Below are 24,861 nucleotides of genomic sequence, written 5' to 3'. Positions count from 1 at the left end.
AACTTCGCAGATTTGTTCTAATTGAATCTGCTTGATTCTCATGCGTTTATGTGTATCTTCTTCAAAATTCTGACATTCTTATGTTAGAGCACAAGTTCCATGAATTCAATTCATTCAGTTTAAGCTGGCCAAATGATATCGACGACCCAGCTACTCGACTGATCTCGAGGTTCTTTGCCTTTCTTCTCTCTATCCTCTGTTAACTTTTTTGATTCTTCCACTGTTCGCCTTAAATCATCCTCATTCTCACTTACTAAAACATTATCATTGCAGCTGAAGTTTATGCATCTTGTCGCTGCCAACATGTGGAATGTTTCAGAAACATGAAATCTTGATTTGTATTTGTGTTACTGCAAATAACAAACGAAAGTTGTCCATTATGATCATCATTTTGCAGATATGATCAAAACTGGAGATGACTTGTCCTGTGGTGAAGAGACTGATGCGTATGATCACATTGAAGAACCAGAATCTCTGAAATCTCTCTTCTTCTTCTTTGGAGTTCTCCCTTTTCCTCCCGAGCGATCGGCAGAAGACACCCCCCCCGGCCTCTTCTCTCCAACTTTGTCACCTCCTGCAAAACCAGTCTTTTGCCCGCTGAGACGGTATTGGACAGGAACAGCGTGTCGAGTATAGTAGTTGGTAAGGAGTGGCTCAATGAGAAAGAGGTTTTGATTAAAACATTTATCTATGACTCAATCATATAAACTTTAAAATAAAAAATGAACTAGTTTGGATTGAAAGCAATTTAATTTTATTATATTATATATATATATATATATATATATATATATATATATATATATATATAATATTTTTGAAAAATATATAAAAAATAATTATTTATTGAGGTGAGAAAGACCGATGAGCTTATTAGATGTCTCACCCAAACCAAACCCAACTTTTTTGACTTTTTTGTCACAAATCCCATCCCACATGATTTTCATTATCAAATATTATTTAATTAAATAAAATAAAATAAATAAATAAATAAATAAATAATTTATATTTATTTCCATTTGGGGCCTCCAAATAATAATTCCCTTCTCATTCTTTTCTTTTTCTTTTTCCTCCCAATCTCATCATTCTCTCTTAATAATTTATTCAAATGTAATATCATTTGGTATAATATTGGATGTTTTTCCTTTTCTTTTTTAATTTCTTATGGCCTTTTGGATCAAATTTGTTTCCTTCCCGAGAAAAGTGATAACTTTATCGACAAGTTATTAGTGATATTCGTGTAAATTTTTTTATTTATTTATTTGATTCGTTTTAGATGTTCTACCATTTATAAGAATTTAAGAAATAAGTATTAAAAATAATCATAGGAATCGTCAAGGTTTTCGATAGGTTTAAATTAACTCTGTCTAGTTTGAGGGATTCATCAACTATGACAAAACACGTTACCTACTTATTTTGAAGCTCCACCGAAAAGAAAGTTACATCTTCTTCATACCGGTAGTAACTTCATCTTCAACTATCCTATCCTTAAGATCATTCTCATTTGGGTATGATACCGGTTCATTCATGCACTACTCTTTTGTCTTGGATCGTTCTCGAACCATATCTTACTAGGTCATGTACCGCTTCGATACCATTTGTAACCTCATGATCATTCCTTGGATTAGGATTTGGAATCCAAATTCTGACATTATCCTACCTCCACTGCAACATAATCATATTGTTTAATTGTCTTGAAGTTCTTTTAATAGTGAAAAACTACTGTCCCCACACCAGTTTCTGCCTTGGAACGTACTCGAACCATATCTTGTTAGAGTAGGTATCACTCCGATATCATTTGTAACCTCATGCCCAATCCTCAAATCAAGATTTGAAATTCGAATTCTAACATTCTTCTGCATCCACTGCGACATGACCCTGTTGTTTGCTTGCCTTGAAGTGTTCGTAAGAGTGGTCCCACAAATTAACACAGATACTTTCAACGTGTTTTCTCCTCACTCACATGTTTCCACTCTTTAAAATTCTTATTATATAATTTATAAATATTTGATTAATTTCCAAATATGGCGTTAATAATTATTCACCAAGGCTCCATTATCTTTAGGTCCTATCAGAGCTTTAAAAGTGAAATAATAATGATTTTAAAAAAAATAGTGTTCTTCCTTTTTACTCAATTAATTAAGGTAATTAATCATAAAATATTTATTAATTAGCCTAATAAGTACTCCACCAATTCCTTAATCATTACAATTTTTTAAAATAATAATATATATATCAAATAAAAAATTTTAATTCTTTAAATCATAATTTAGCTATCAATATCACCGTTCGTAATAGTAAAAGTAGAAAAGCTACTCATTTTGAAAGGATTAATTACATTATTATGTCTCTAATTAATTAGGCAAAAAAATAACTAATTGACACGTGGTTTTTGCTATTTAAAAATATATCTTAATTACATTATAGAATAAAGTAAGTTTGAAATTTTGAAATTATTTATCTTTTAAAATTATATTTTCTCTTAAAAAAAATTTTAAAAAAATGTATTTGACACATTATTTATAATTTTTATAGAAAATTAAATGATTGTTTATAATTTATTTTATTTAAAATATTTTGTTATATTTAATTATAAAATTAATTTTTGCACATTAGTTATTGCGTTAATTTCTATTTTATTTTAATTGGAATAAATTTTAAGTTTGATATTACGAAATTGCACCTATAGTTTTTTTAGTGATATAGATTCCCCTAGAGTAATTAGACAATTCCTAGCTCCTATTTGAGGTCTTTTTCATTAATAGATGTGCAATAATTTTATCACCATTAATGTATTTTGATTTGATGTGCATGAGTTTAATAATTAAGTCTAATTTCCAATTAACATTTTTCTATATATATATATATATATATATATATATATATTCATAATAGAGATTGCATGTCAACATATTTTTTATAAAAGCCTGAAAACCTCTCTTTATCATCAGATGCGTGAAGGCAAAGTCCAAAAACGACAATATCTGCTAGCGGTGGGCTTGGACTGTTACATATGGTATCAACAGTGGGCTTGAGTTGTTACAGATGGTATCAGAGCCAGTCACCAGGTAGTGTGCCAGCGAGGATTCTAGGCCTCAAGGGAGGTGGATCCCACATCGGTTAGAAAGTGGAACGAGTTGAGCCCCTAAAGGAGGGGAATTGTGAGAGACTTGAGCTGTTACAGATGGTATTAGAGCCAGTCACCAGGTAGTGTGCCAGCGAGGATTCTAAGCCTCAAGGGAGGTGGATCCCACATCGGTTAGAGAGTGGAACGAGTTGAGCCCCCAAAGGAGGGGAATTGTGAGAGACTTGAGCTGTTACAGATGGTATCAGAGCCAGTCACCAGGTAGTGTGCCAGCGAGGATTCTAAGCCTCAAGGGAGGTGGATCCCACATCGGTTAGAGAGTGGAACGAGTTGAGCCCCCAAAGGAGGGGAATTGTGAGAGACTTGAGCTATTACAGATGGTATCAGAGCCAGTCACCAGGTAGTGTGCCAGCGAGGATTCTAGGCCTCAAGGGAGGTGGATCTCACATCGGTTAGAGAGTGGAACGAGTTGAGCCCCCAAAGGAGGAGAATTGTGAGAGACTTGAGCTGTTACATATGGTATCAAAGCCAATTACAAAGAGTTCTGAGACCGAAATAGAAATTTTTGAACTAAAAAAATTATGTAAATATATTTAATATAATTTTGTAAATCATTCCAAGTCTCAATCTCTTATTTCAATCTTGGTTACTCCGAAATTATCCATTAATTTTTGGTGATAATCAAGACAAAAATTAATATTGTTCTCATTTTTAATTATAATAATGAAAAAAAAACTTTATAATAATTTTTTTTTATTTTTTAATATAAATTTAATTAAAAAAAAAAAAAAAACTTAAAACACATCCTAATAAATTTAATAAAATATAATGTTGAATACTAAAATTTTAATTTTAATGATATAATTAATATGTATATATATAACGGTAGAAATCTCTCAGCGTTATATTCTTTCCCGAATTCTTTATTAACGTCATCGTCTGCTTCTTCGTCTTCCGCTTTCCTTCTCTCTCTGTCTGCAAATCACTTTTCACTCTCTTTTTCTAATCCCTCCATTTCCAATCTCTGTCAACTGATCATTTTCCGTCATTCCTCTTCAACTTCAACCAGCGCTCTCCTGTGATCGGACTCTCCGTTCTCTTTTACTTTTGCAGCTCCACTCGCCACCGCCGGCGAGGTTTTTTCCGGACAATGATGCTCGAGAGTAGCAGCATGGAGCGATTATCGGAACGGAGTCCGAGATGTGAGCTTTTCGCTTTGTAGTTGAATGTCTGTGACTCGTTGTTGTGATTGCAAATTTGGTTTTGTTACTTTGATTTATGGCTTCCACGAACTCACCGCCTAACATTGATTCTTCGGAGTTGACGGAGGATTTAGCGACGAAGGCTTTGAATAAACGGTATGAGTGCCTTGTAACTGTTCGAACGAAGGCTATTAAGGGGAAAGGAGCTTGGTATTGGGCTCATTTGGAGCCTGTTCTTATACGAAATCCTAGTAATAGTCTTCCGAAAGCGGTGAAGCTCAAGTGTTCTTTGTGCGATTCTGTTTTTTCGGCTTCGAACCCTTCGCGGACTGCATCTGAGCATTTGAAGCGAGGCACTTGTCCTAATTTGAGCTCCATTTCTCTGTCTAATGTTTCGGCGTCGCCGTTGCCGATATCGTCGATCCCTTCTCCGACATTTCACAACCACAAGAAGCGAAGCTCCCCAATGAATGCTCCAATTCTCACTTCTTCCTATCAAGTTCATTCGCTTGCCATGATTGAGCCGACGCGGTCCTATGCTCCGCTAATTTCCTCGCCGCGGACGCCAGTGGCTCAAAATCCGCGGTTGAGTCAGCATCAGTTGGTGTTATCAGGTGGGAAAGATGATTTGGGTGCACTAGAAATGCTGGAAAACAGTGTCAAGAAACTGAAGAGTCCACATGCCTCACCTGGACCAAGGCTAAGTAAGGAACAAATCGATTCTGCCATCGAATTACTGACTGATTGGCTTATTGAGTCATGTGGGTCAGTGTCGCTTTCGTGCCTTGAGCATCCAAAGTTCAAAGCCTTGCTTAGTCAGTTAGGTTTGCCTTCAATACCTCGAACCGACATTTTAGGAGCTCGGCTCGACTCCAAGTTTGAAGAGGCCAAAGCTGATTCAGAAGCCAGGATTAGAGATGCAGCGTCTTTTCAAATTGCTTCAGATGGCTGGAAGAATAAGAACTGCTGTGGCGAAGAGAGTGTAGTTAAATTTATGGTCAATCTTCCAAATGGTAGTACTGTGTTTCAAAAAGCACTATTTACAGGGGGACTTGTATCATCCAAGTATGCCGAAGAGGTTATTTTGGATACGGTCAACGAGATTTGTGGGAGTGATCTGCAGAAATGTGTGGGGATAATTGCAGATAAGTATAAGGCCAAGGCGTTGAGGAATTTGGAGATAAAGTATCATTGGATGGTAAATCTCTCTTGCCAGCTTCAGGGTTTTATTAGTTTGATAAAGGATTTTAACAAAGAGCTTCCACTTTTCAGGGTAGTTACTGAAAATTGCTTGAAGGTTGCAAACTTTGTAAGCACCAAATCTCAAGTTAGGAATTGTTTAAACAAGTATAAGGTGCAGGAGTTAGAGGGCCATTTGTTGTTTCATGTTCCTTCGCCAAACTGTGATACATCCAAAAACTTTTCTCCTGTTTATGCTATGCTTGATGATTTGCTTAGCTGTGCTCATGTGCTTCAATTGGTTGTGTTAGACGAGTCCTATAAGCTGGCATGCATGGAGGATTCACTTGCGACTGAGGTTTCTAGTCTGATACAAAATGAACGCTTTTGGGATGAAGTCGAGGCAGTTAATTCATTTGTAAAGATGATCCGAGGGATGACTCGAGAGATTGAAGCCGAAAGGCCACTGATAGGGCAATGCTTGCCTCTTTGGGAAGAGCTGAGATCAAAAGTGAAGGAATGGTGTGCAAAATACAGCATAGCCGAAGAGCCAGTGGAAAAAATTATAGAAAAGCGGTTTAGGAAAAATTATCATCCAGCATGGTCAGCTGCATTTATTCTGGACCCTCTTTACTTGAGGAGGGACATAAATGGGAAATATCTTCCACCCTTCAAGTGCCTTTCGCAAGAGCAGGAAAAAGATGTGGACTCACTTGTTAATCGGTTGGTGTCCAGGGAAGAAGCTCATGTCGCATTCATGGAGCTTATGAAATGGAGATCCGAAGGACTAGACCCACTTTATGCTCAGGCAGTTCAGGTTAAACAACGAGACCCTTTAACTGGAAAGATGAAAATTGCCAACCCACAGAGTAGGCGACTTGTCTGGGAAACTTGCCTAAGCGAGTTTAAGACTCTTGCCAAGGTTGCACTAAGGCTCATTTTCCTCCATTCAACATCTTGTGGCTACAAGTGTAAATGTTCTATCATGAATTTGGTTTGCTCGCATCGACACTCCAGGGTTGGCTTGGAGAAAGCTCAGAAGATGGTATTTGTTGCAGCTCATGCCAAGCTTGAAAGGGGTGACTTTTCTAACGAGGGAGACAAAGATGCAGAACTATTTTCAATGGCAGATGGTGAAAATGATATGCTCAATGAGGTCTTTTCTGATGCACCCTCAATGTAATGTCTTCTTTTGAACTCCTGCAGAATCATGGAAATAGCGTTATTAAATTCTTTTGTTGTTTTAATTCATCCTACTTTTTTTTTTTTTCTTTTCATTTTTTTACCGCAAATTTTGTGTTGTCCATGTAGCGTAGATTGAGCCATGTACTGATAAAATCTACGCAGCTGCATGATTCTAAGGGAGCCCTCAATCTTTTTTCTTTTCTTTCCCCTTCAGGGATGGTTATGAATTTCTAGACTTGCAGAACAGAGGGCAGTAAAAAACTGGTCAGGAATTGAGTATGAGCACTCTTATAATTTTCTGTATCAGCATGGGATTTGAAGTGCTATCAACTTATCAAACTATTTTAATTTTTTTTTCACAAGGAATCGGTTTTTGTTCAGGAAAGAAAAAGAAAAGGACAATTACACTGACTTAAATATGAAGCCCCTTTAAATTGAGGATCAAATGTTTCTGGAAAGTGGAATTGGCTTCGTCTGTTTAAGAATGCTCCTATACACATTTCTTTGACTGTGTGTGCATCAAGAACAAGGTATGCCATGACTGGCACCAGAATGATCTTCATGATGCAGTCTTTCCTGGTTTTCAACATCTTAACCTTTCTGATCCACTTTAACCATTTAAGCTCCTTTGAAGTTGAATCTTATTTATTTGAACTGTTAAAAGAAGAAAGAAGGGGAAAAAAAAAAAGCTGTATCATCTTTGAAGACGAGCATCTTATTTATTTGCTCTGTTTAGCTTCTTCATTTTTATATGCTTAGTACGTTAAAAATACTATTATTATAGCATGTATACTTTGCCACATTTAAATTTGGACCCCCTATTTCCAAAATTTCAATTTTAGTTTGAATAATTTGATTTTTTAGTTCCTACTGTTCATAGTTGGTGTTCAACCCATGTTTATATAAGAGACAAAAAGTGCTGTTTGTTCATAGAACTGAAGTTAAACTTTGGGACTCTAGGGACCAGAAAAATATACATTATTTTTCTGAGGCAATTTTTATTATTTTAAGTGAAGCCCCCCGCAATGTCTGGGGCATTTTTTTCTTTAAAAGAAAACAGGGAAATATTTTTTTTTAAAACTACAATAGTAATGTTTTCATGTTATTTATTCAAGCATAAAAAAGGAAGAATATTAAACTTTTCAATCTCGTAGTGTTCTTCATGACTAGAAAGCCCAAATGTTTAGTTAGTTTGCTCTTTGTTTGGATTTAACCAAATATTTCTTAGTTCATGGATAAAGATGACATGCTTCCAAGGATTAGGGTGGTTTTTTTGGTTAATTAAACGTAGAATTTTGATAGCTTGGTGTTCAAAGAAAATGAACAACTCTCAGAAATAACGTTCGCTTGAAATTTTTGCAACAATTTTTTTATGCAGTATCGTGGTGGATATGTTTGATCAAACGGAACCAGAGCTGTCAGAAGTCAACCTCGGACTAGGTATCATATCTTTGCAGCTGAAGATGCACTTCACCGATGGAATCCCAGATATATCTTCTTCTGTGCCTGTTTGTCACTTTTTGAGCCCCACTGTGTGGAGTGGATGTCTATCTCAATGCTGTTGTAGATGTCATAGTCAAAGAAAAGACATTTACAAGGTGACATCCTCTGTCTCTGTCTCTGTCTCTCTATGTCTGTGCGTGTGGTGGGGATGGGGGTGAGGGAGGGAGGGAGGGAGGGGGAGGTGGGGGGTGTTAGTCACCTTCATGCACTTGCCTTTGAGCATGCATTTATTTTTCTTTACTCATTTGTTCTGTTCGCTTCTGTCACCATTTTTTTGTACCTTGTTATTGAAATCATCCTGTTCTTATGACATTTTTTTTCTCTCTTAGAATGGGCCCTTATGTGAAATTTCCACCTGAAAGTTGAAGTTTGAAGTTTTGCGGATTTATTGGTTAGCGTTGGCATGATTGCTAAAAAAGTCTTGACCAAAGGGCAAGCAAGGAGCGCTGTCGGCATGAGTATGCACATAACAAGGCCGAAAGGGATGTAGCAACCAACTTGAATTGATGTTGCATGTATGGTTCAGAAAACAACTTTCACAACACAAAGCAGGTTGGTAGTGCTTTTGAGGCGACATGTTTTATTTATTATTTTCCACTATTCTTTTCAACTCATCGGCTCCAACCAAGAAAGTAAACACTCATATAATATCTTTTGTTATATCAAATAATTTTAATGTTTGACAAGGAAGGTCTATCAAACATTAATACAAAATTTGACTATTGTATACTTATCCTAAGCTTCTTCTTCTTGCTTTCATTGGGGAAGAATTTTCCATCCATGCTTAATTTTTTTTTTGGGTAAAGTACTTCATGGCATTTCTTATCTGACACAATATTCTCCTGTCTTTGGTTGATTTTATTTAGGGGACTGGAGGAGGTTCTAGATCTCAAAGGAGCCATGATGCTAAATTTTCCAAGTTATCTTTTATTATGGTAAGAAAAAAAAAAGCTAATTTTTTTAGAAGTTTATCTGGTCCTACCTTTCTCATAATAGTGTCTTGAGCATCCTATACCTATCTCTTCCTCGCTAAAAAGGAAAGTTAGATACCATTTTTAGCATTTAGGTGGCATGAAGTCCTGGGGGGGTCAGTTAAATTGGCTTCCCAAACTCATTCTGACGTGTTTTGATTCAACCCATAGGTACTATTAGTATTGGGAATGATGTCATGTGCTACCTTGTCGGATTCGTCAAGTTGTATGCCACTGGCATCCTTATCTGGTACACCTGAAAATGTTCTTTCTCCCCACATTCACAGTTCTAAAAGGTTCAAAGCTGAGAGAGGATTAGATGAGAAAAATGTAAAAACTTGAAGATGTTTGTTTTGTACATTTGTAGATATGATATTTCTTTAGGCCCGTCAGTGCTCTTAATTTCAATAAAGTTTCTTCAAGATTTACCCATGAGAGAGAGATTGTCCGTGTAGGTCTTCTTCTTCCATTAAAGAATAAACCAAATAACACATTGCTGCCCTTATTTCTAGGGATATCAATAAAGTTGATTTGACCCACATTCACATTCACTTTCTCTTTTCTCTTAATTATGGGATTCAGGATTTACCTCATTGACTTACCATGGAATATATTGGATGTGAAAAATGATATTAAATATTGAGCTGCCCCTGATTATTTTTGAGGTACTCTGGTTTGGCTTTGGGGTTCAACAATTGTGGAATATATATGGATTTTGCCGGCAATGTCAGAGAATGGTGACTGCTTACCAACTAGAGAAGAAAGCTTTTATTATTACTATTATCATTATACTTTTCTCATCACCAACTAGAGAAACTGCCCTCATTTCTAGGGATATCAATAAAGTTGATTGACTCATATTCACTTTTACTTTTCTCTTAATTATGGGTTTCAGGATTTACCTCATTACACACGCACACCACCTCTAATTGACTTACCATGGAATAGATTGGATGAAAAAAAATGATATTAAATATTAGGATGCCACTGATTATCTTGGAACAACAAAGTAAAAATTCGAAGAATGGATTTTTCTTTGGTAACATAAGTAGGGTTTTAAATTTACTCTGATTTGGCTTTGGGATACAATAATGGTGGAATATATGAGGATTTTGTCGGCAATGTCAGAAATGGTGACTGCTCACCTACTAGAGAAGAAACCTTTTTATTATTATTATTATCATTATACTTTTCTTATTCACTTTTTAGTATACCTATTACTATGTCATTCCACTCATTGCTGTTATTGTTGAAGGGAAAGTAGATATCATTATTTGTACAGGACACACTCTTTTCTACAAGGAATCTTCACCCTTCCTTTGAATTGCTCAACTGTTTGTGTTTTCATTTTTTGTTTTCAAGCTTGATTGCGTTTTAAAATGATACCCGTCCATTTCATATGCCATGATGTGAAAACAATGGGCAGAATTCATTGCCTTTTGACCTTTACTTTACTTTATTCTTCTATTGCATAGTTTGTAAATTACTTTCTTTATTTTCGCATTGATTCTCCCAATTTTCTATGGAGAACAAACTTGCTGAAAGTTGTCACTAGAAGGTAAGATGTAGGAAATTACCTTACAGATGAATGATTTGAGAGAGAAAAAGTAAACAACGGATTTTGCTTTTCATTAGTAGAGTAGAGCTAGTAAATTTTCATGATGGAGGAAAAAATTTAACCATCTAAATTTATTTAGAAAACTATAAAAAATCTGATTTTTTTTTTTAAATATATTTTTTAAGCCAAGACAAACTAGGAGATAGTTGTTAAACTCTCCTCTGTTCCCCTAAAATAGGGCCTTGAAGTTGCTTGAAACTTGCTAGCATACTTTCTTGGAAAAAAGCGTGCATTACTGCGAGATTCCACATCGGTTGGGGAGGGCAACGAAGCATTCTTTATAAGGGTGTGGAAACCTCTCTCTAGTAGACGCGTTTTAAAAACCTTGAGGGGAAGAAAAAAAGGAAAGTCCAAACAGAACAATATCTCCTAACGGTGAGCTTGAGCTGTTACCATTACTGACTCAATCTTCTTCAATCCCAGTTGGCGGGTCTCCAAACATATTTCTGAGGTATTTTTCTGGAAACTAAGTGATTGAATTGATGTAAACTCCATATTTCTTAACTTGATTCTATGCATATCTGTGGTTTTTATCTCTGTTTTCCCATCTGTTGCAGTCAAATTTGTATGGTAGGAGTGAAATCTCACCTAATAGAACACTGGTGTTGGAGATTATCTCTCGATTATCTGAATTATTTTGAGTAAGAAAAAGAAATACTTGGAATTATACATTAATATCACAACCTTTTCTTTTTGTCTGAATGACATTTTACTGTTTGTTTCACATGCTAAGTCTACTTTTTTGGTATGCACTTTTGGCCCTTTCCCTGTGAACTTTGCTACAAAGGAATGTCACTATGCATTTTCCCATCAAAACCCCCTTCCCCACCAAACCTTCATTTTATTGGTTAAGTGGCCCCAATTTCAAAGGAACAACAGGAAGTGTGTATGAAAAGCTAGGTGGAGATAGATAGGGATTTTCAAATTAATATCTTTTGTGAAAGAATAATTATCAAACCTACTAGCCTTCTATTAATTCTTGATGTGAAATGGAGGGGGGGATTAAGCTTACTATTGTATGTCTAATCATTTTCCTTTTGGTTTGGACAGATTTGAATTTTTGGTTCTTTGTTTGACAAAACATGTTTACATTATTGTAATAATGACATTGATTAATGGATTGAAAATGCCTTGACAGGGAGTAATTATACATCAACAAGATGGTTACATAGTTTCTTCATGAATTTATTATGAAAATATTTGAAGGTTTTAGAGAAAGTTTTGAGATATTTTGTTCGATTCAATTAGTTAAGATATCATATATTTGTTTTTGAAGGGGTTGAAAAACATCAACTTGAATATGGGTTACGGGTTATGTTTCGAGAACGAGTGAAGGTATGTGAATTTGTAACGTTAATTATTAGACTAATTATTTAGATATGTCCTCATTGGTAATATATATATATATATGTATAGATGATAAAAATAAAATTGTTTTTAGGTAATGCTCTCTACCAAATGAACACCAAATGTTCATTTGGTAGGTTCTTCCACTTGATTATTACTTTTATTGTATTTACTTATCTTTTTTAAGAAACAATTTTAATATTGTGAAATTATTTTATTTTATTTTATTTTATTAGTTGAATATTAATATTATGTTTTTGGTCTTCGTTCACCCACCGATTAAAAAAAAGTCAATCTATGAAGGGCAATAAAGGATGAAACATGGTGGTTGGCCATTGAAAATTGTAAGGGTAGATGGAGAATAATACATTATGGTGATGTTTGCTTTAATTTGAATTTATCAAATTTAGAGATGAAATCTTTTTATACGCTTGGAATTGAATTACTAAAAAAAGGTTAAAAGAATTTTGGGTTTAGCTAAGGTTAATTTGTAAAATAAAATTTAGTTTCTTTGTTTATATTACTTTAGAAATTCATGGATTTGTAACCTGAAATAAAACGCCATCAAATTCTTTTTATTGAGGAGAATTTTATGATATGGTTAGTTAACATATATTGTTCTCCTTGAGCGGTTTTTAGTAGATATGGCTCTCATATTGCTCTCTTTGAGCTTTCCCTCAAGGTTTCCGCGGGCTTTCTCTCAAGGTTTTCGTGCTGGCACATTGTCCCGTGTCTAGCTTTAATATCATTTGTAGCAGTCCTATATTGTTTTCTTGGGCTTTCCCACTAGTCCCGTGTCTGGCTTTAGTATCATTTGTACCAGTCCTATATTGTTTTCTTGGGCTTTTCCACTATTAAGAAGGGGTTTTCACACACTTATAAAGAAATGTTTCGTTCCCCTCTCTAACGATATGGGGACCTCACATTATGATTTAAACTTCTTTGCAATTTGGTCTCTTTTTAAGAATTTCATTCTAATTTATATATTTGATTTAGTTATTTGAGTATTTGAATGAGATAAATAAATTCCGTTTAAAGCTCTTCTTGCAATTTTATTATCATGATTTTCATCATTTTCAAGTAAACATTAGGATTCTTAGCCAAATTTCAAATAATAAGAATAATAGTAATATATATTTAAACTTGGCTGAGAGACTTGAACCCCAAAGGTTAGGGAAACGATACCATAGAAACCACATGTGAATTTGAAGAGGGTTGCCCCAAAATAGGAACCTAATTGGGTATAGTGTTTAAGATTCATCACAGCAGAAAAAATGAAGGAAGATGGTGTACTCTCTACCTCTAGAGTAAAAGAAAAAGGGTCTTGTTTCCGTGCTAGTTTTCGTTTGTTCTAACCTTCAACAATGCCGAGCCTCCATCAGTGAGTCACGTATTTGACCACTAATTTAACAGCCCAAGCTCACCATTAATAGACATTGTCCTCTTTAAACTTTCCCTTTGAGCTTCCCCTCAAGATTTTTAAAACGCGTTTGCTAGGAAGAGGTTTCCACACCCTTATGAAGAATGCTTCGTTTTCTTCCTCAACCAATGTGAGATCTCACCGCTAATATTCCAAACATGACCCAGTTGTGTTCTTTGAAGAGTTTCCCAGGTCTTTAATGGTGTCGAAGTACCGAGTGATCATATTCAAATCCATGACCTCCTTGCCTGAGGTACCTTCCACCCTATGAGAGAATTCCTATATGTTCTCTCGGCCTTTTTGATCTGGAGAATTTTCTCTGCTTCTCCTTTGTATACACTCGCAATCTTAAGCCTTTGAGAAGGATGGACCATAATTATACAGAAATTAGAACTGAGGAAGCAAAACCGATTCTATAAGCTATAGACAAGTTAGTGAGTAACAATGGTAAAAGAGAGATGCTATGAAAGCATCTATATCACAAGATGCTATGATTCAATCCATGAGACTAGTGATAGTTTAGATGAACAAAAAACATAAGTTCAGTATCTTAGCCATGAGTTACACAAGACTAACCTATGAGTTCAATTACCCCTAAATGCTTCCAGAGTATCCAAGAACAAAGTTGATTAGATCCAACAATATTCACATGTTATATAGAAACTGTATCCTAATTCAATGTATAATTACTTGAGTTACCTTCTCAAGTTCCTCCATGCTTTAGCAAGAGTTCGTCTGGAACAGTTCAAGTCCAAATCCGCCACTAGTAGATATTATCTTCTTTGGACTTTTCCTCAAGGTTTTAAAACAAGTAATTGAGGGAGAGTTTTCCACATCCTTAAAAACAAGGTTTCGTTCTCCTCATCTAAATTCATTCGTAAAACAAGAGCTCGAACCACTGAAATAACAATAGGACATTACCCCATCAAAGAAAGTATTATACGTCAAAGCTGATTGATTAGAAAATAATTCAGACAACTACCGTCGAAGATATATAAGCTTACATCTGTGCTTTGGGATTTTGCAATTCATAAAATGCATCATGGCATTTGCTTCGACAATTCGGAATCGTATTGAGCAAACCAATTGCACAAACACATTGTCCTGCATAGATTAACATAATTCTTGCTAAGATTCGGGAATAGTTGTAGAATTAAAAATAGGCTAGTATTAGATTGTCTATGTTGTGTTGAGGATTATTGGGAGAAGTAGTTCCACGCGTGTGGAAGATCATTGGTTTGTAAAGTAAAGAACATCACCTTGGCACAACTAGTTTTCTGTCTCATCCTTCAAGCTGTTAATTCTTCCTGCCAACAATAAATTGCACCATTTCGTGACTCATAAACTTCCAAACCCAAATCAGATTTCAACCAGATCTCTAAGCAGTAAAACAAATTTTTATACAACAGACAAGTTTGCAACTCAAATGCCGAATTGGAATCCTAAACCTAAATATTGCAGTGCAGACAATAACAAACTAGAGCAGAGAGGCTATTATACGTATGCAGAACTACTCCACAATCTTCAAGAAGTATCAAAAACCTTCCAACAATTCCAACTAATTCCTAGCCTACAATAGAAACATCCAAAATCCAGCGATCACGAACAGAGCATTAAAACACAGAGAATCGGAGAGGAATGTAAACCTTAGTCTTGGTCTCGACACGAACATCAAGCGAGCGGATCCTGGTGGAGAGGATTCCGGCACGGTATTTGCCGGAAAATGGATTAATGAAACGGAAACCAGGCTGAGCCGACATCTGGAACCGTCCCCATTTCTCCACAACCCCTAGATTAGAATTCGTCCCTCCCTCTAAACTTTTGTGATGTGTAAACCTCTTCCTAGTCAATCTGTTCTGAGGCTGACGGTTATACGGGGCTAAAGTGGACATCATCGGCTAACAGTAGGCTTGAAATATTTATTCTCAAATACTGCGTGACCAACTTTTTCTAAATTTTTTTATAAATTTCCCACTCATTAAGGATGATCATAATAAGTAATAAAGTGTCTTAATCATGTAACAAAAATCTTATTGTGTCATTTGGGTTGTTTCCTTATCGTTTTTTTAGTTTTAAAATAATTTAGATCTAAAGGTCGAGAGAATTTCAACAAATGGTTGGGCAGAGAAAATGTTTTTTTTTTTAGGATACCCCGAGAACAAATCCAATGGAAATAGGGTGAAGCCTATAGCTCATAGGATTAGAGCTCATGGTTACAAACCACAATGTCGAAAGTTCAAACATTTCTTCATCCACAACCGGCCAATAAGAAAAGGACTTTTCTCATTAGGGGTAGGAAAATCATGATCGGGATAGTGGACCCAGAGCTTTTGAATAGCAATATCGAAAAGAAAAATGAAAAAGATAAGGTCATTTACCCCATCCCTTCCGGGAGGCATAAGAACCACTTTCACAGGATTCCAAGAATTCGGGGACAGTTCACTGTCACAGTCAAAAAAAAATGTTAGCAATTAAGACAGACAGACAGACAGACAGACAGCAGGCAGCTGTTGTGACAGCCAAAGTTCAGTGTCCTAAGGAAAGTGACATTTGAAAGTGTTCATAATACATTAACTATTCACTAAATGAGATTGAAAAAAAATAGTTAGAGCAACAAGTTAGCCAGCCATTCATTCACAGCTTCAAAAATACCACAATCTCCTTCCATTTCTATTATATCATATTATAAGCAGCTGCTGCAGGTCACGAGCTCCTGTACAACGGCTTCCATCGACGGCCTCTCGCTCTGTGATTCGTGTGTGCAAAGCAACGCAATTCTACATAGCTTAGCTGCTTCGTATTCGAAGTATCGACCATGGAGCTTCGAGTCGAGAAGCTCTACGAAGCGGTATGCTTCAGCAGCACCACGCAATGAGCTGGTGATCTTCCTAGTCCCTGAGAGGATTTGGAACACTAGCACACCAAATGCGTAAACGTCGCTTTTCTCTGTGAACCGACCTGTTGTGGTGTACTCGGGAGCTAGATAGCCTCGAGCTGCTGTGGCTTTGAGCTCGGAGAAGACAATGTCATTTGTAAGCAGCTTTTGTAAACCGGAATCCGAGAGTAGCGGATTGAATCGCTGGTCGATATGGACCTTCTCGGCTGAGATGTTTTGGTGTACAAGAGCTGGCTTGTTTGCTTCATTCTTGTGCAGATATGCTACACCTGGTTTTAGATCAAAACATTCAGCTTGGTTTCAATCCATGGCAAGATTTTGAAGAAGTAATAATGTAAATAAGAACGGAGGATACGTCATCACATCATCATATACTATCATCATACCATCATTTAACACCATCACGTCAACATTTAACATCATCACGTCACCATATAACATCATCACATCATCATCTAATGTCACACGTCATCATATAACATCATCACATCATCACATCATCGTTTAACGTCATCACATCATCATCTAACGTCATCATATAACATCGTCATCTAACGTCATCACATCATCATATAACGTCATCACATCATCATATAACGTCATCACATCATTATTTAACGTCATCACATCATCATATAACATAAATGACATATATAAGGGTCACTGGGCACATGTCGTCAACAAAGCCAAGAATGATATCAAAGTAGCTCTAGATATCAAAATAAAGTTCATGCAATAGCTAACCTTTGGCAATGCCCCTTATAATGGATACTCTGGTAGACCAATCAAGAACTTGGCCATCACCATCCTTGATATCAAGATATCTCAACAAGTTACCATTAGGAACAAAATCATAGATAAGAAAACACTCTCCCCTGCCTCTTGAGCAGCAAAATCCTCTAAGTCTCGCCAAATTTTCATGCCTTAATGAAGTTAAAAGGTTCAATCCTTTCAAGAACTCAGCTTCCTCTGACTTGCAGCTAGTTTTACAAATGCTCTTAACAGCAACAACTGATCCATCTCTCAAAATCCCTTTATACGTAGCTGAGAAGTTGCTCTTCCCCAACAAATTCACCTCTGAGAAGTATTGGGTGGCTGTCTCTACCTCTTCTAAATTGAACCTGAAACTTTGGAGCACTTCTTGCCCAAAAACGCTCAAGCCTCGACCGTCTGCTAATGGATCCCAGCCATTGGCATACTCGAGGCTGACAAGAGGAGATCCATTCTTCCTGTACGTTGTTTTGGTTTGATCCGTGCTGAGACGGTGATCACAAATGTCGAATGAAGATCCAAGCTTCTGTTTTCGACGACGGTATTGTGTGAACATTAAGATCCCAATACCTGAAAGTGCTATGGTTACAATAACTACACCAACAATTGAAGCGTTTCGAGATTTGGACGAACTCGATGAACTCGGGCAGCGAGTATGGTTGCAAGGCAACTGAACATTAGCAGTTTCGGGTATGTCTCTTGTGGGCATCGTCCCAGTTGATCCAGCATAAGGTTCAGGTTGGGTTTGAGTAACACGACTCGAGCCGGAACAATCTTTCAAGGAAGGAAACCCAACTCCACATAATCCCAAGTTGTTCTCAAACAAGAATCCTTCATTCAATCTCTTCAGAGCTTCATCAAAGCAAGCACAAGCAAAACAAAGCTCCTACTTAGCATCATGTAAAATAAAAAATGAACAAAACCCAAAAGCATGAAGATCGATCGATACCAGGAGGTACATTGCCAGAGAGCGTATTGTTTCGAACGTCAAGAACTTCAAGCGACGGCGCATCCGCAAGCCTTGAAGGAACAGAGCCAAAGAGATGATTGGAGCTCAAGTCTACTCTCACTAACAAGTCCAATCGCCCCAAGCTTGCAGGGATTGCACCAGTTAACTGATTGGATTGGAGAGCAAGAACAGTGAGCTTCTTCAAAGATGCAAGCTGCGTTGGTATGCTCCCACTCAGCTGATTATAACATAGCTGCAATACTGAAAATGAAGAACAAAACAGCTCAAATATGAGAAAAACAGAGTGCAACACACACAAAACTGACCATTCCAAGCTCAAAACAGTGAAATCACAAGCTTCCCCTTAGATTCAAGAAGCCCACAACCGCTTTAACATAGAGTATTGTGACATTCTAGATCGAAGAAAACCACATGTTCTACAGATTAAATCGAAAAAAAACAATGACCCAGATTCAAAAAAAACAGGGGAATGAAGAAAATCATCATCTCTCTGAAAACAAAATGGATTTCAGGCAGAACTATGAGCTTCAATGGCACTCAAAACTCATGCATGTAGAAGAAAAGGCTGTAAATCTACAATTTCAAGCTACATAAGAACATTTGTTGAAGTAAACAGCAGCCAACAGCAGCCAACATTCACATTCAAAAGCTATCTCACAGCACTTAAAGCAGCCATAGAAAGAAACCAAAGCAAACCTTGTAAGCTCGCCATGTTCCCAATCTCAGGCGGAATCTCCCCAGACAAATTATTAACATTCAAATACAAATCAGAAAGCAGAGTCAAGTTAGCAATCTCTTTAGGAATATCCCCAAACAATGAGTTATAGTGCAAATAAAGCCCAGTCAAGTGCTTAAGCCCAGCAATGGCAGGGGAGAGCTTCCCACTGAGCCCTTTCCCCTGCAGCGACATATTAGTAACCTGCCCCTTCTCATTACACCCAATCCCTTCAAAAGAGGCACATGGGTATCCATCAGCGCTCCACGAAGATAGATATTGATTTTCAGGGTCTAAAGCCGCCTTCAAATCCAGTAGCGCCTTGAGCTCATCGTTGCCCATAATCCGAACTGGGTTCGAGAGGAAAATGAAAAAGGAGATGAAAATGAAGGAAATGGGGGCCGCCATTGATGAAAGTGGGGCGTTTCTGGGTGTTCTAGATTTGGGTTTGCAGAGGAATGAAGAAGAAGATGAAGGGGGTTTTCATTAGAGGAGGTTTTTTTGGGAGAAATTGGGCTCAGAGTGGGGGCTGAAAAGGGTAGATTCTTGGGAGATTAAAGCCTGCCTGTAATGGAGATGATGATAATATTTTTATTGGCCATAAATTATTGAATTTGCAGACTTTTTTTTCCCGTTTTTTATTTATTTATTTTTTATTTTTGTTGAACTTCAAGAACATAAAAGGAAATAAGTTGAGATGCATTCATGATTCAACTATTCAAAATTGATATAATAGAAAATATATTGAAAAATATTTTTTATTTTTAAATTTAGTAAAAATAGAAAGAAAAACGATTTTAGTGGATTGAATATCAGCCGCTCGATCTGTGGAATGTGCATGAGACCTCATGGAGTCTCGCCATTTTCTGATGATTGGTCTTGGTCGTCAAAGTCAAAACAAACGAAGGAGAAATGATACGCTACTTCCACTCGCACCATAATGTTTGACTTCCTAAGTTCAATCATGCCATTGAATTATCACGATTGGTGTGGTGATGGCGAGCTCATTATATCTTTTTTTTTTTAATAGAAAAAATAAATAATGATCAACCAAACAGTCTTCTATCCATAATTATCAACTCCAAATGATAATGTTTTCCAAATATTAGACAATATATGTGTGTTCTTTTTTAATGATTGTAATAAATTGATTTAGCTAACTTAGAAGTTAAGTTTATTGAGTAATTTTTGTGGTTTTTATGTAATTTATCTCATAGTTTTACTCAAAACATTGCAAATAATAAAAAAAAAAAACATAAATATTTATATCTCAGTTGTCGAGCTGAAATATTTGAATGTGGAATTCAAGTGTACGTGTGAGATCCCATATCAGTTGAAGAGGGTAACAAAACATTACTTATAAGACTGTATAAACCTTGTTGGATGATGAAAGTAACATCAGCTAATTTAAGGAATGATCATGGGTTTATAATAAAATAATATTAGCTTTTCGTGAATCTCAAAACAAAGCTATGAGAGTTTATGCTCATCATACCATTGTAGAAAGTCGTGTTTATCTGATAAACATTTCTCCAAAAAAAAATGGGTTTTTGGTGCAAATTTCTACTTGGTTGAAATTTTTTAACTTTGAAAAGTTAACTAAAGCTGCATTTTTAATGCGTATTTTTATGAAAATAATATATTTACTATTAATACTGTCAGCTTTTTTTACCCCAAAATTTACTTTAAAAAAACAAATCAAGTTATTCCCTCTGAATTTGACCTATTTTATTAATTTCCACCCTGTAAATGATATTTTTTTATTAAAAATATTGAATACTTAAAATAAAAATTAAGAATTTACCCAAACTCGTTAATTTCGACAAAAAAAAAAAACACAAAAATAATTTAATAAAAATGAGATAAAAACAATATTTAAACATAAAAAACAAACAATAAAAGAAAAATAATATCGCCAGTCGCAACAAGAATCAATTAATTGAGACAACCAAAATCTGTTAAATCAAGACATTAATGACATATCTTATCTTATAATAAAATATTTAAATCATAAAATTATATAGAAACGTTTTAAATGAAGTGATTAATGTTCTAACTAATTATTTAAATTAATTAAGATATCAGTAAAATTCAAATCTTAGATAATTTGAAGATGAAATCCCGTTCGTCAAAATCCTTCTGTTAGTTCAACTGGGACCATCAGATCTGATCAATATTTCAACGTTCCAGATTAAATCTCTAGGTGACCCGCAATGATCAGCCCTATGTGTGCCATGTGGCGGACATCTATTTGTCTGTCCACAAGGGGCAGTACCCCGCCATGGCATGAGGCGGCGGACCCAATTTCAAAATTCAAATCGACTAAGAACTCTGCTGCCTCGCAGCCCACCGTAAGAAGAAACGATAAGCCACGTGGAGAAATGAAGAGGAGGAGCACGTTGGGTTGGGTGGGAGCGTGAGTAGAGGATTAAGAAGGGAATTTGAAAAAGAAAAAATGGAAATAAATAAATATAATTTTTGTGTCATTTATAGAGAGTGTCAGTAACTGACACTCCACTCTGCAGGCTTTTGTCGTTGTTCAATTACACCTTATTCGCATGATATTATTCTCTTTTTTTTTTTAAATCATAAATATATTTGGTATTTATTTATTATCCACGTCAGAATATTAATATGGCAATTATTGTGAATTTATTCCTCCAGCCACCTTTGTTCCCCTTGGTCCAATGTTTTTTTTTTATTATTATTATTACTAACATATCTAATTATACAAAATAATTTTTTTCGAGAAAATAAAAAATATATTCCAAAACAGATAATATATGTTGACGTTAAATTTGGGTTGTTACAAAAAAAAAAGATATGATCTTGATTCATTCATGTGCCTCTCATTTACTCAAATGTTACAATGTAGTCGTAACATTGTTTTTCCTTAAAATTATATTAATTTTAAAAAATAAAGTAATTCGTTCCAAAATTTTCAAAACTTTATAATAAGGACTTCTTCCATGCTCGAGCTTCATTTTACGATATTCTACGTAAAATCTATATAAAGTTTGGATCATTGCTATTTCACTTTAGAAATTTCATTTTTTCATTATGGATTTTCTGAAGAATTTTGAAAAATGGACCTAAAATTTATTCAAAATTTTTATCATTGCTAATGTATTATTTAATATTTTTAAATATATAATTTTTTAATTCTTTGTAATATATTAGAACAATTTTACAAATATAATAATTAAGCATTAATAATTCCTATATTTTCCTTTTATTTTTCAATTTTCAGGTAAACAAAATATTCAAGAAACACAATCAATCATGTATTTAATACGTCAAAATTAAAAATTAAAACCCATTAAATATTTTTAAAATTCAATAATTAAATAGATACAAAAACCCATAAACTTATAATTTCAATGATAAAATAAAATAAAATAAATAATAATAATAAAAGGGTTTGGCAGTTTTTAGGGCATGGGATTCTCCAAAGTCCAAACCCCACCTCTTTCTGACTCAAATAACCTTTTTAAAAAGTTTTATTTGTTCTATTTTATTATCATTACAATGCTTTTTTATTTTCTTTTTTATTATTTTTTCAGTTAAACTTTTCCAAAATTCCATGCAATAACCCATCAACCAATCAAATGCAAGTGCCATTTAAAAACAAAATTAATTAATTAATTATTTGTGGAATTGGACCTTCCCTTCACATGTAGCCTCCTCCTCTTTCTTGTCTTTTCTTTTTTGTCAATATCTTTTTTATTATTATTCTTGTGATATTCCATGTTCCGACCACAACAAAACATCATTTATGAGAGTGTGTAAACTTTATCTTAGCTATTTTCAGGACTCACTGAAATCCCTCGGATGGTTCCACAATCGGTTCTACGTACAACAATATGTTGAACGACTTCAACAAGTCTGCATGTAAGATATCCAGCATCCGATGTTCGTACAGCAGTATCCACAACTCCTTTACGCGCTCCGTAGCAAGAAATTATATATTCCGTTAAGGACAGCCCCTCACGTAAATTGCTTTGAATGGGTAAATCAATCATTTGTCCTTGTGGATCGGACATTAATCCTCTCATACCTACTAATTGGTGTACTTGAGATGCATTTCCTTGAGCTCCCGAAAAAGACATTATATGGACTGGATTAAAAGGGTCAGTCATCCTAAAATTAGGATTCATTTCTTGTCGCAAATATTCACTTGTAGCATACCATATCTCAATGGACTAGTGTAATTTTTCTACTGCGTGTACGTTTCCATAATGATGGTGTTTTTCCAAAATCAAACTTTGTTGTTCAGCATCTTGGACTAGCCATCCCTTAGAAGGGATTGTTAAAAGATCATCAATTCCTAATGAAATGGATGTAGCAGTGGCCTGCTGGAACCCCAGAGTCTTTATTTGATCCAAGACTAAGTGTTGAGGAGAAACCTGAAAAAGCATAATATCTGTTAGCAGTTAGTCTAAGCCGTTACAGATGGTATCAGAGCCAGACACTAGACAATGTGTCAGCCTTCTCCCTCTTCCCTAAAGGGAGTAAGACACGATGCGGTGTGTCTGGTGGAGGGTGGATTGTGATGTTTGTAACCATATTTGAGAGAGAATCTAAAAATAACCATATTTAGTAGGGGTGGGTTGAGACGTTACAATTATTTTAATTTTATTTTATAAATAAATAAAACTTTTATTATTATTATTATTTAGGTTAAATTATAAATTAAGTGTATAAGAGGACAAGGAAAAATGCACCCACAAAACTAACTTGTAAATGCCAACCCATCCATCCACCAATAACGAAAAGGTTTGTAAAAGTTCTCTCTTTTATTTCTAAAAAGTTTCATCATTTATAAATTTTATTACATTTTTTCTTTCGATTTAATTGAGTATTAAATTCAACGTTCATACCGAGATAAGTCTCTCGACACTAATTAAAGTCAAGAAAGTGACTTAAGAGTTGCCATGTTTTTGAATATTCTTCTTCAAGCGAACACTTTCTACCTCTTATCCCGTTCCAGTTATCATGCAAAGAACGACTGTATTTTTTCTAACGATCTAGAATTTCTGGTATCGTGAGATTGGATATTTTAGTAATTCACCTTAGCTAGAGGGCTCGTTCGCAAGATATATTAAACAATGAGTATATAATTTTTTTTTCGGGATTTTTATTTTATTTATCGTACAAACTATACATACTTTGTATTAAAAAAAATAAATTCTTACCTTAAAATGAAAAATTGTATTTAAAAAAAATAAAATTTAATTACCTACCATTTTTATGTTTTATTTTACACCCCTTAAAATTTATAGAAATTGTCCTTTAAAATCCCATTAATATTTTTTTTTGACAAGTGGACCCTTTTAATCCGACAATTTATAGAAATTGTTTTTTTTTTTTTTTTTTTTTTTGGGGTCCTCTTTTACTTTTCTATCCTAAAGACACACATCTTATTTTGGTAAATAAATAAATATATTTTTCTATAATTCAAAATAATTTAAATAAAATGATAAAAGTTATTTCTATTATTATGATATTAATTATTATTTTATGTTAAAGGTTGGTAATTTAAAATGTTATATTTTAAAAATAAAAGGGTTAGAAAATTTTTATTTTTTATTTTAAATGATATTGATTTATGCCGGTAAGAAATTTGTAATATGATGAAAAAGAACACGAATATTTGGATCGTAGACTAGCGCTCTTTAAACTCGGTATCTAATTCCGAAAACTTTTTCGATATAATGGCTATTAGGTAAATCATCATAAAAAAATTATTTTAATTTTTTATTCATACTACTCTATCCATTTTTATATATATATAGATATATATTTTTAAAATATTAATTAAAAAATAATGGATAATTTCCAATATATTTCCTAAACAAAAATATAATATAATTTTTAAAAATTCAAATTTCAATATGTAATATAGTTTTTTACGTATGATATAAATATATATATATATATATATATATATATATATATATATATATATATATATATATATATATATATATATATATATA

General features: G+C 34.7%; 3 protein-coding genes across 15 annotated transcripts; 1 reads left to right on the top strand and 2 right to left on the bottom strand.

Annotated features, from left to right (window-relative positions):
- The first annotated feature begins 4,000 nt into the window (after positions 1-4,000).
- Positions 4,001-15,839, top strand: LOC111469173. 13 transcript variants are annotated; one of them, XM_023114444.1, is made up of 7 exons: positions 4,001-6,645; positions 8,030-8,249; positions 8,484-8,706; positions 9,021-9,089; positions 10,922-11,194; positions 12,020-12,078; positions 15,657-15,839. In XM_023114444.1, exons 1-3 carry the CDS (start codon positions 4,364-4,366, stop codon positions 8,511-8,513), a joined length of 2,532 nt encoding a protein of 843 aa, XP_022970212.1. In that variant the 5' UTR covers positions 4,001-4,363; the 3' UTR covers positions 8,514-8,706; positions 9,021-9,089; positions 10,922-11,194; positions 12,020-12,078; positions 15,657-15,839. The 13 variants fall into 13 exon arrangements, with proteins under 13 accessions (XP_022970212.1, XP_022970211.1, XP_022970213.1 ...); XM_023114443.1 differs by lacking the exon at positions 15,657-15,839 and having other exon boundaries at positions 12,020-12,184; XM_023114445.1 differs by lacking the exons at positions 10,922-11,194; positions 12,020-12,078; positions 15,657-15,839 and adding an exon at positions 9,708-10,861.
- Positions 13,659-15,402, bottom strand: LOC111468868 (hypersensitive-induced response protein 4-like). Its single transcript, XM_023114000.1, has 3 exons — positions 15,157-15,402; positions 14,515-14,614; positions 13,659-14,408 (listed from the first exon to the last, which is right to left on the bottom strand). The coding sequence occupies exons 1-3, from the start codon at positions 15,400-15,402 to the stop codon at positions 14,305-14,307; spliced, it is 450 nt and encodes a 149-aa protein (XP_022969768.1). The 3' UTR covers positions 13,659-14,304.
- Positions 15,840-15,937: 98 nt separating the features above from the next.
- LOC111469175 (LRR receptor kinase SERK2-like) lies at positions 15,938-19,459 on the bottom strand. Its single transcript, XM_023114458.1, has 4 exons — positions 18,844-19,459; positions 18,127-18,387; positions 17,151-18,029; positions 15,938-16,675 (listed from the first exon to the last, which is right to left on the bottom strand). The coding sequence occupies exons 1-4, from the start codon at positions 19,268-19,270 to the stop codon at positions 16,194-16,196; spliced, it is 2,049 nt and encodes a 682-aa protein (XP_022970226.1). The 5' UTR covers positions 19,271-19,459; the 3' UTR covers positions 15,938-16,193.
- Positions 19,460-24,861: the final 5,402 nt, after the last annotated feature.

The sequence above is a fragment of the Cucurbita maxima genome, unplaced genomic scaffold (assembly GCF_002738345.1).
Source record: "Cucurbita maxima cultivar Rimu unplaced genomic scaffold, Cmax_1.0 Cma_Scf00038, whole genome shotgun sequence".
Classification (NCBI taxonomy): Eukaryota; Viridiplantae; Streptophyta; class Magnoliopsida; order Cucurbitales; family Cucurbitaceae; genus Cucurbita; species Cucurbita maxima.
This window is presented reverse-complemented; position numbering and strand designations above follow the sequence as displayed.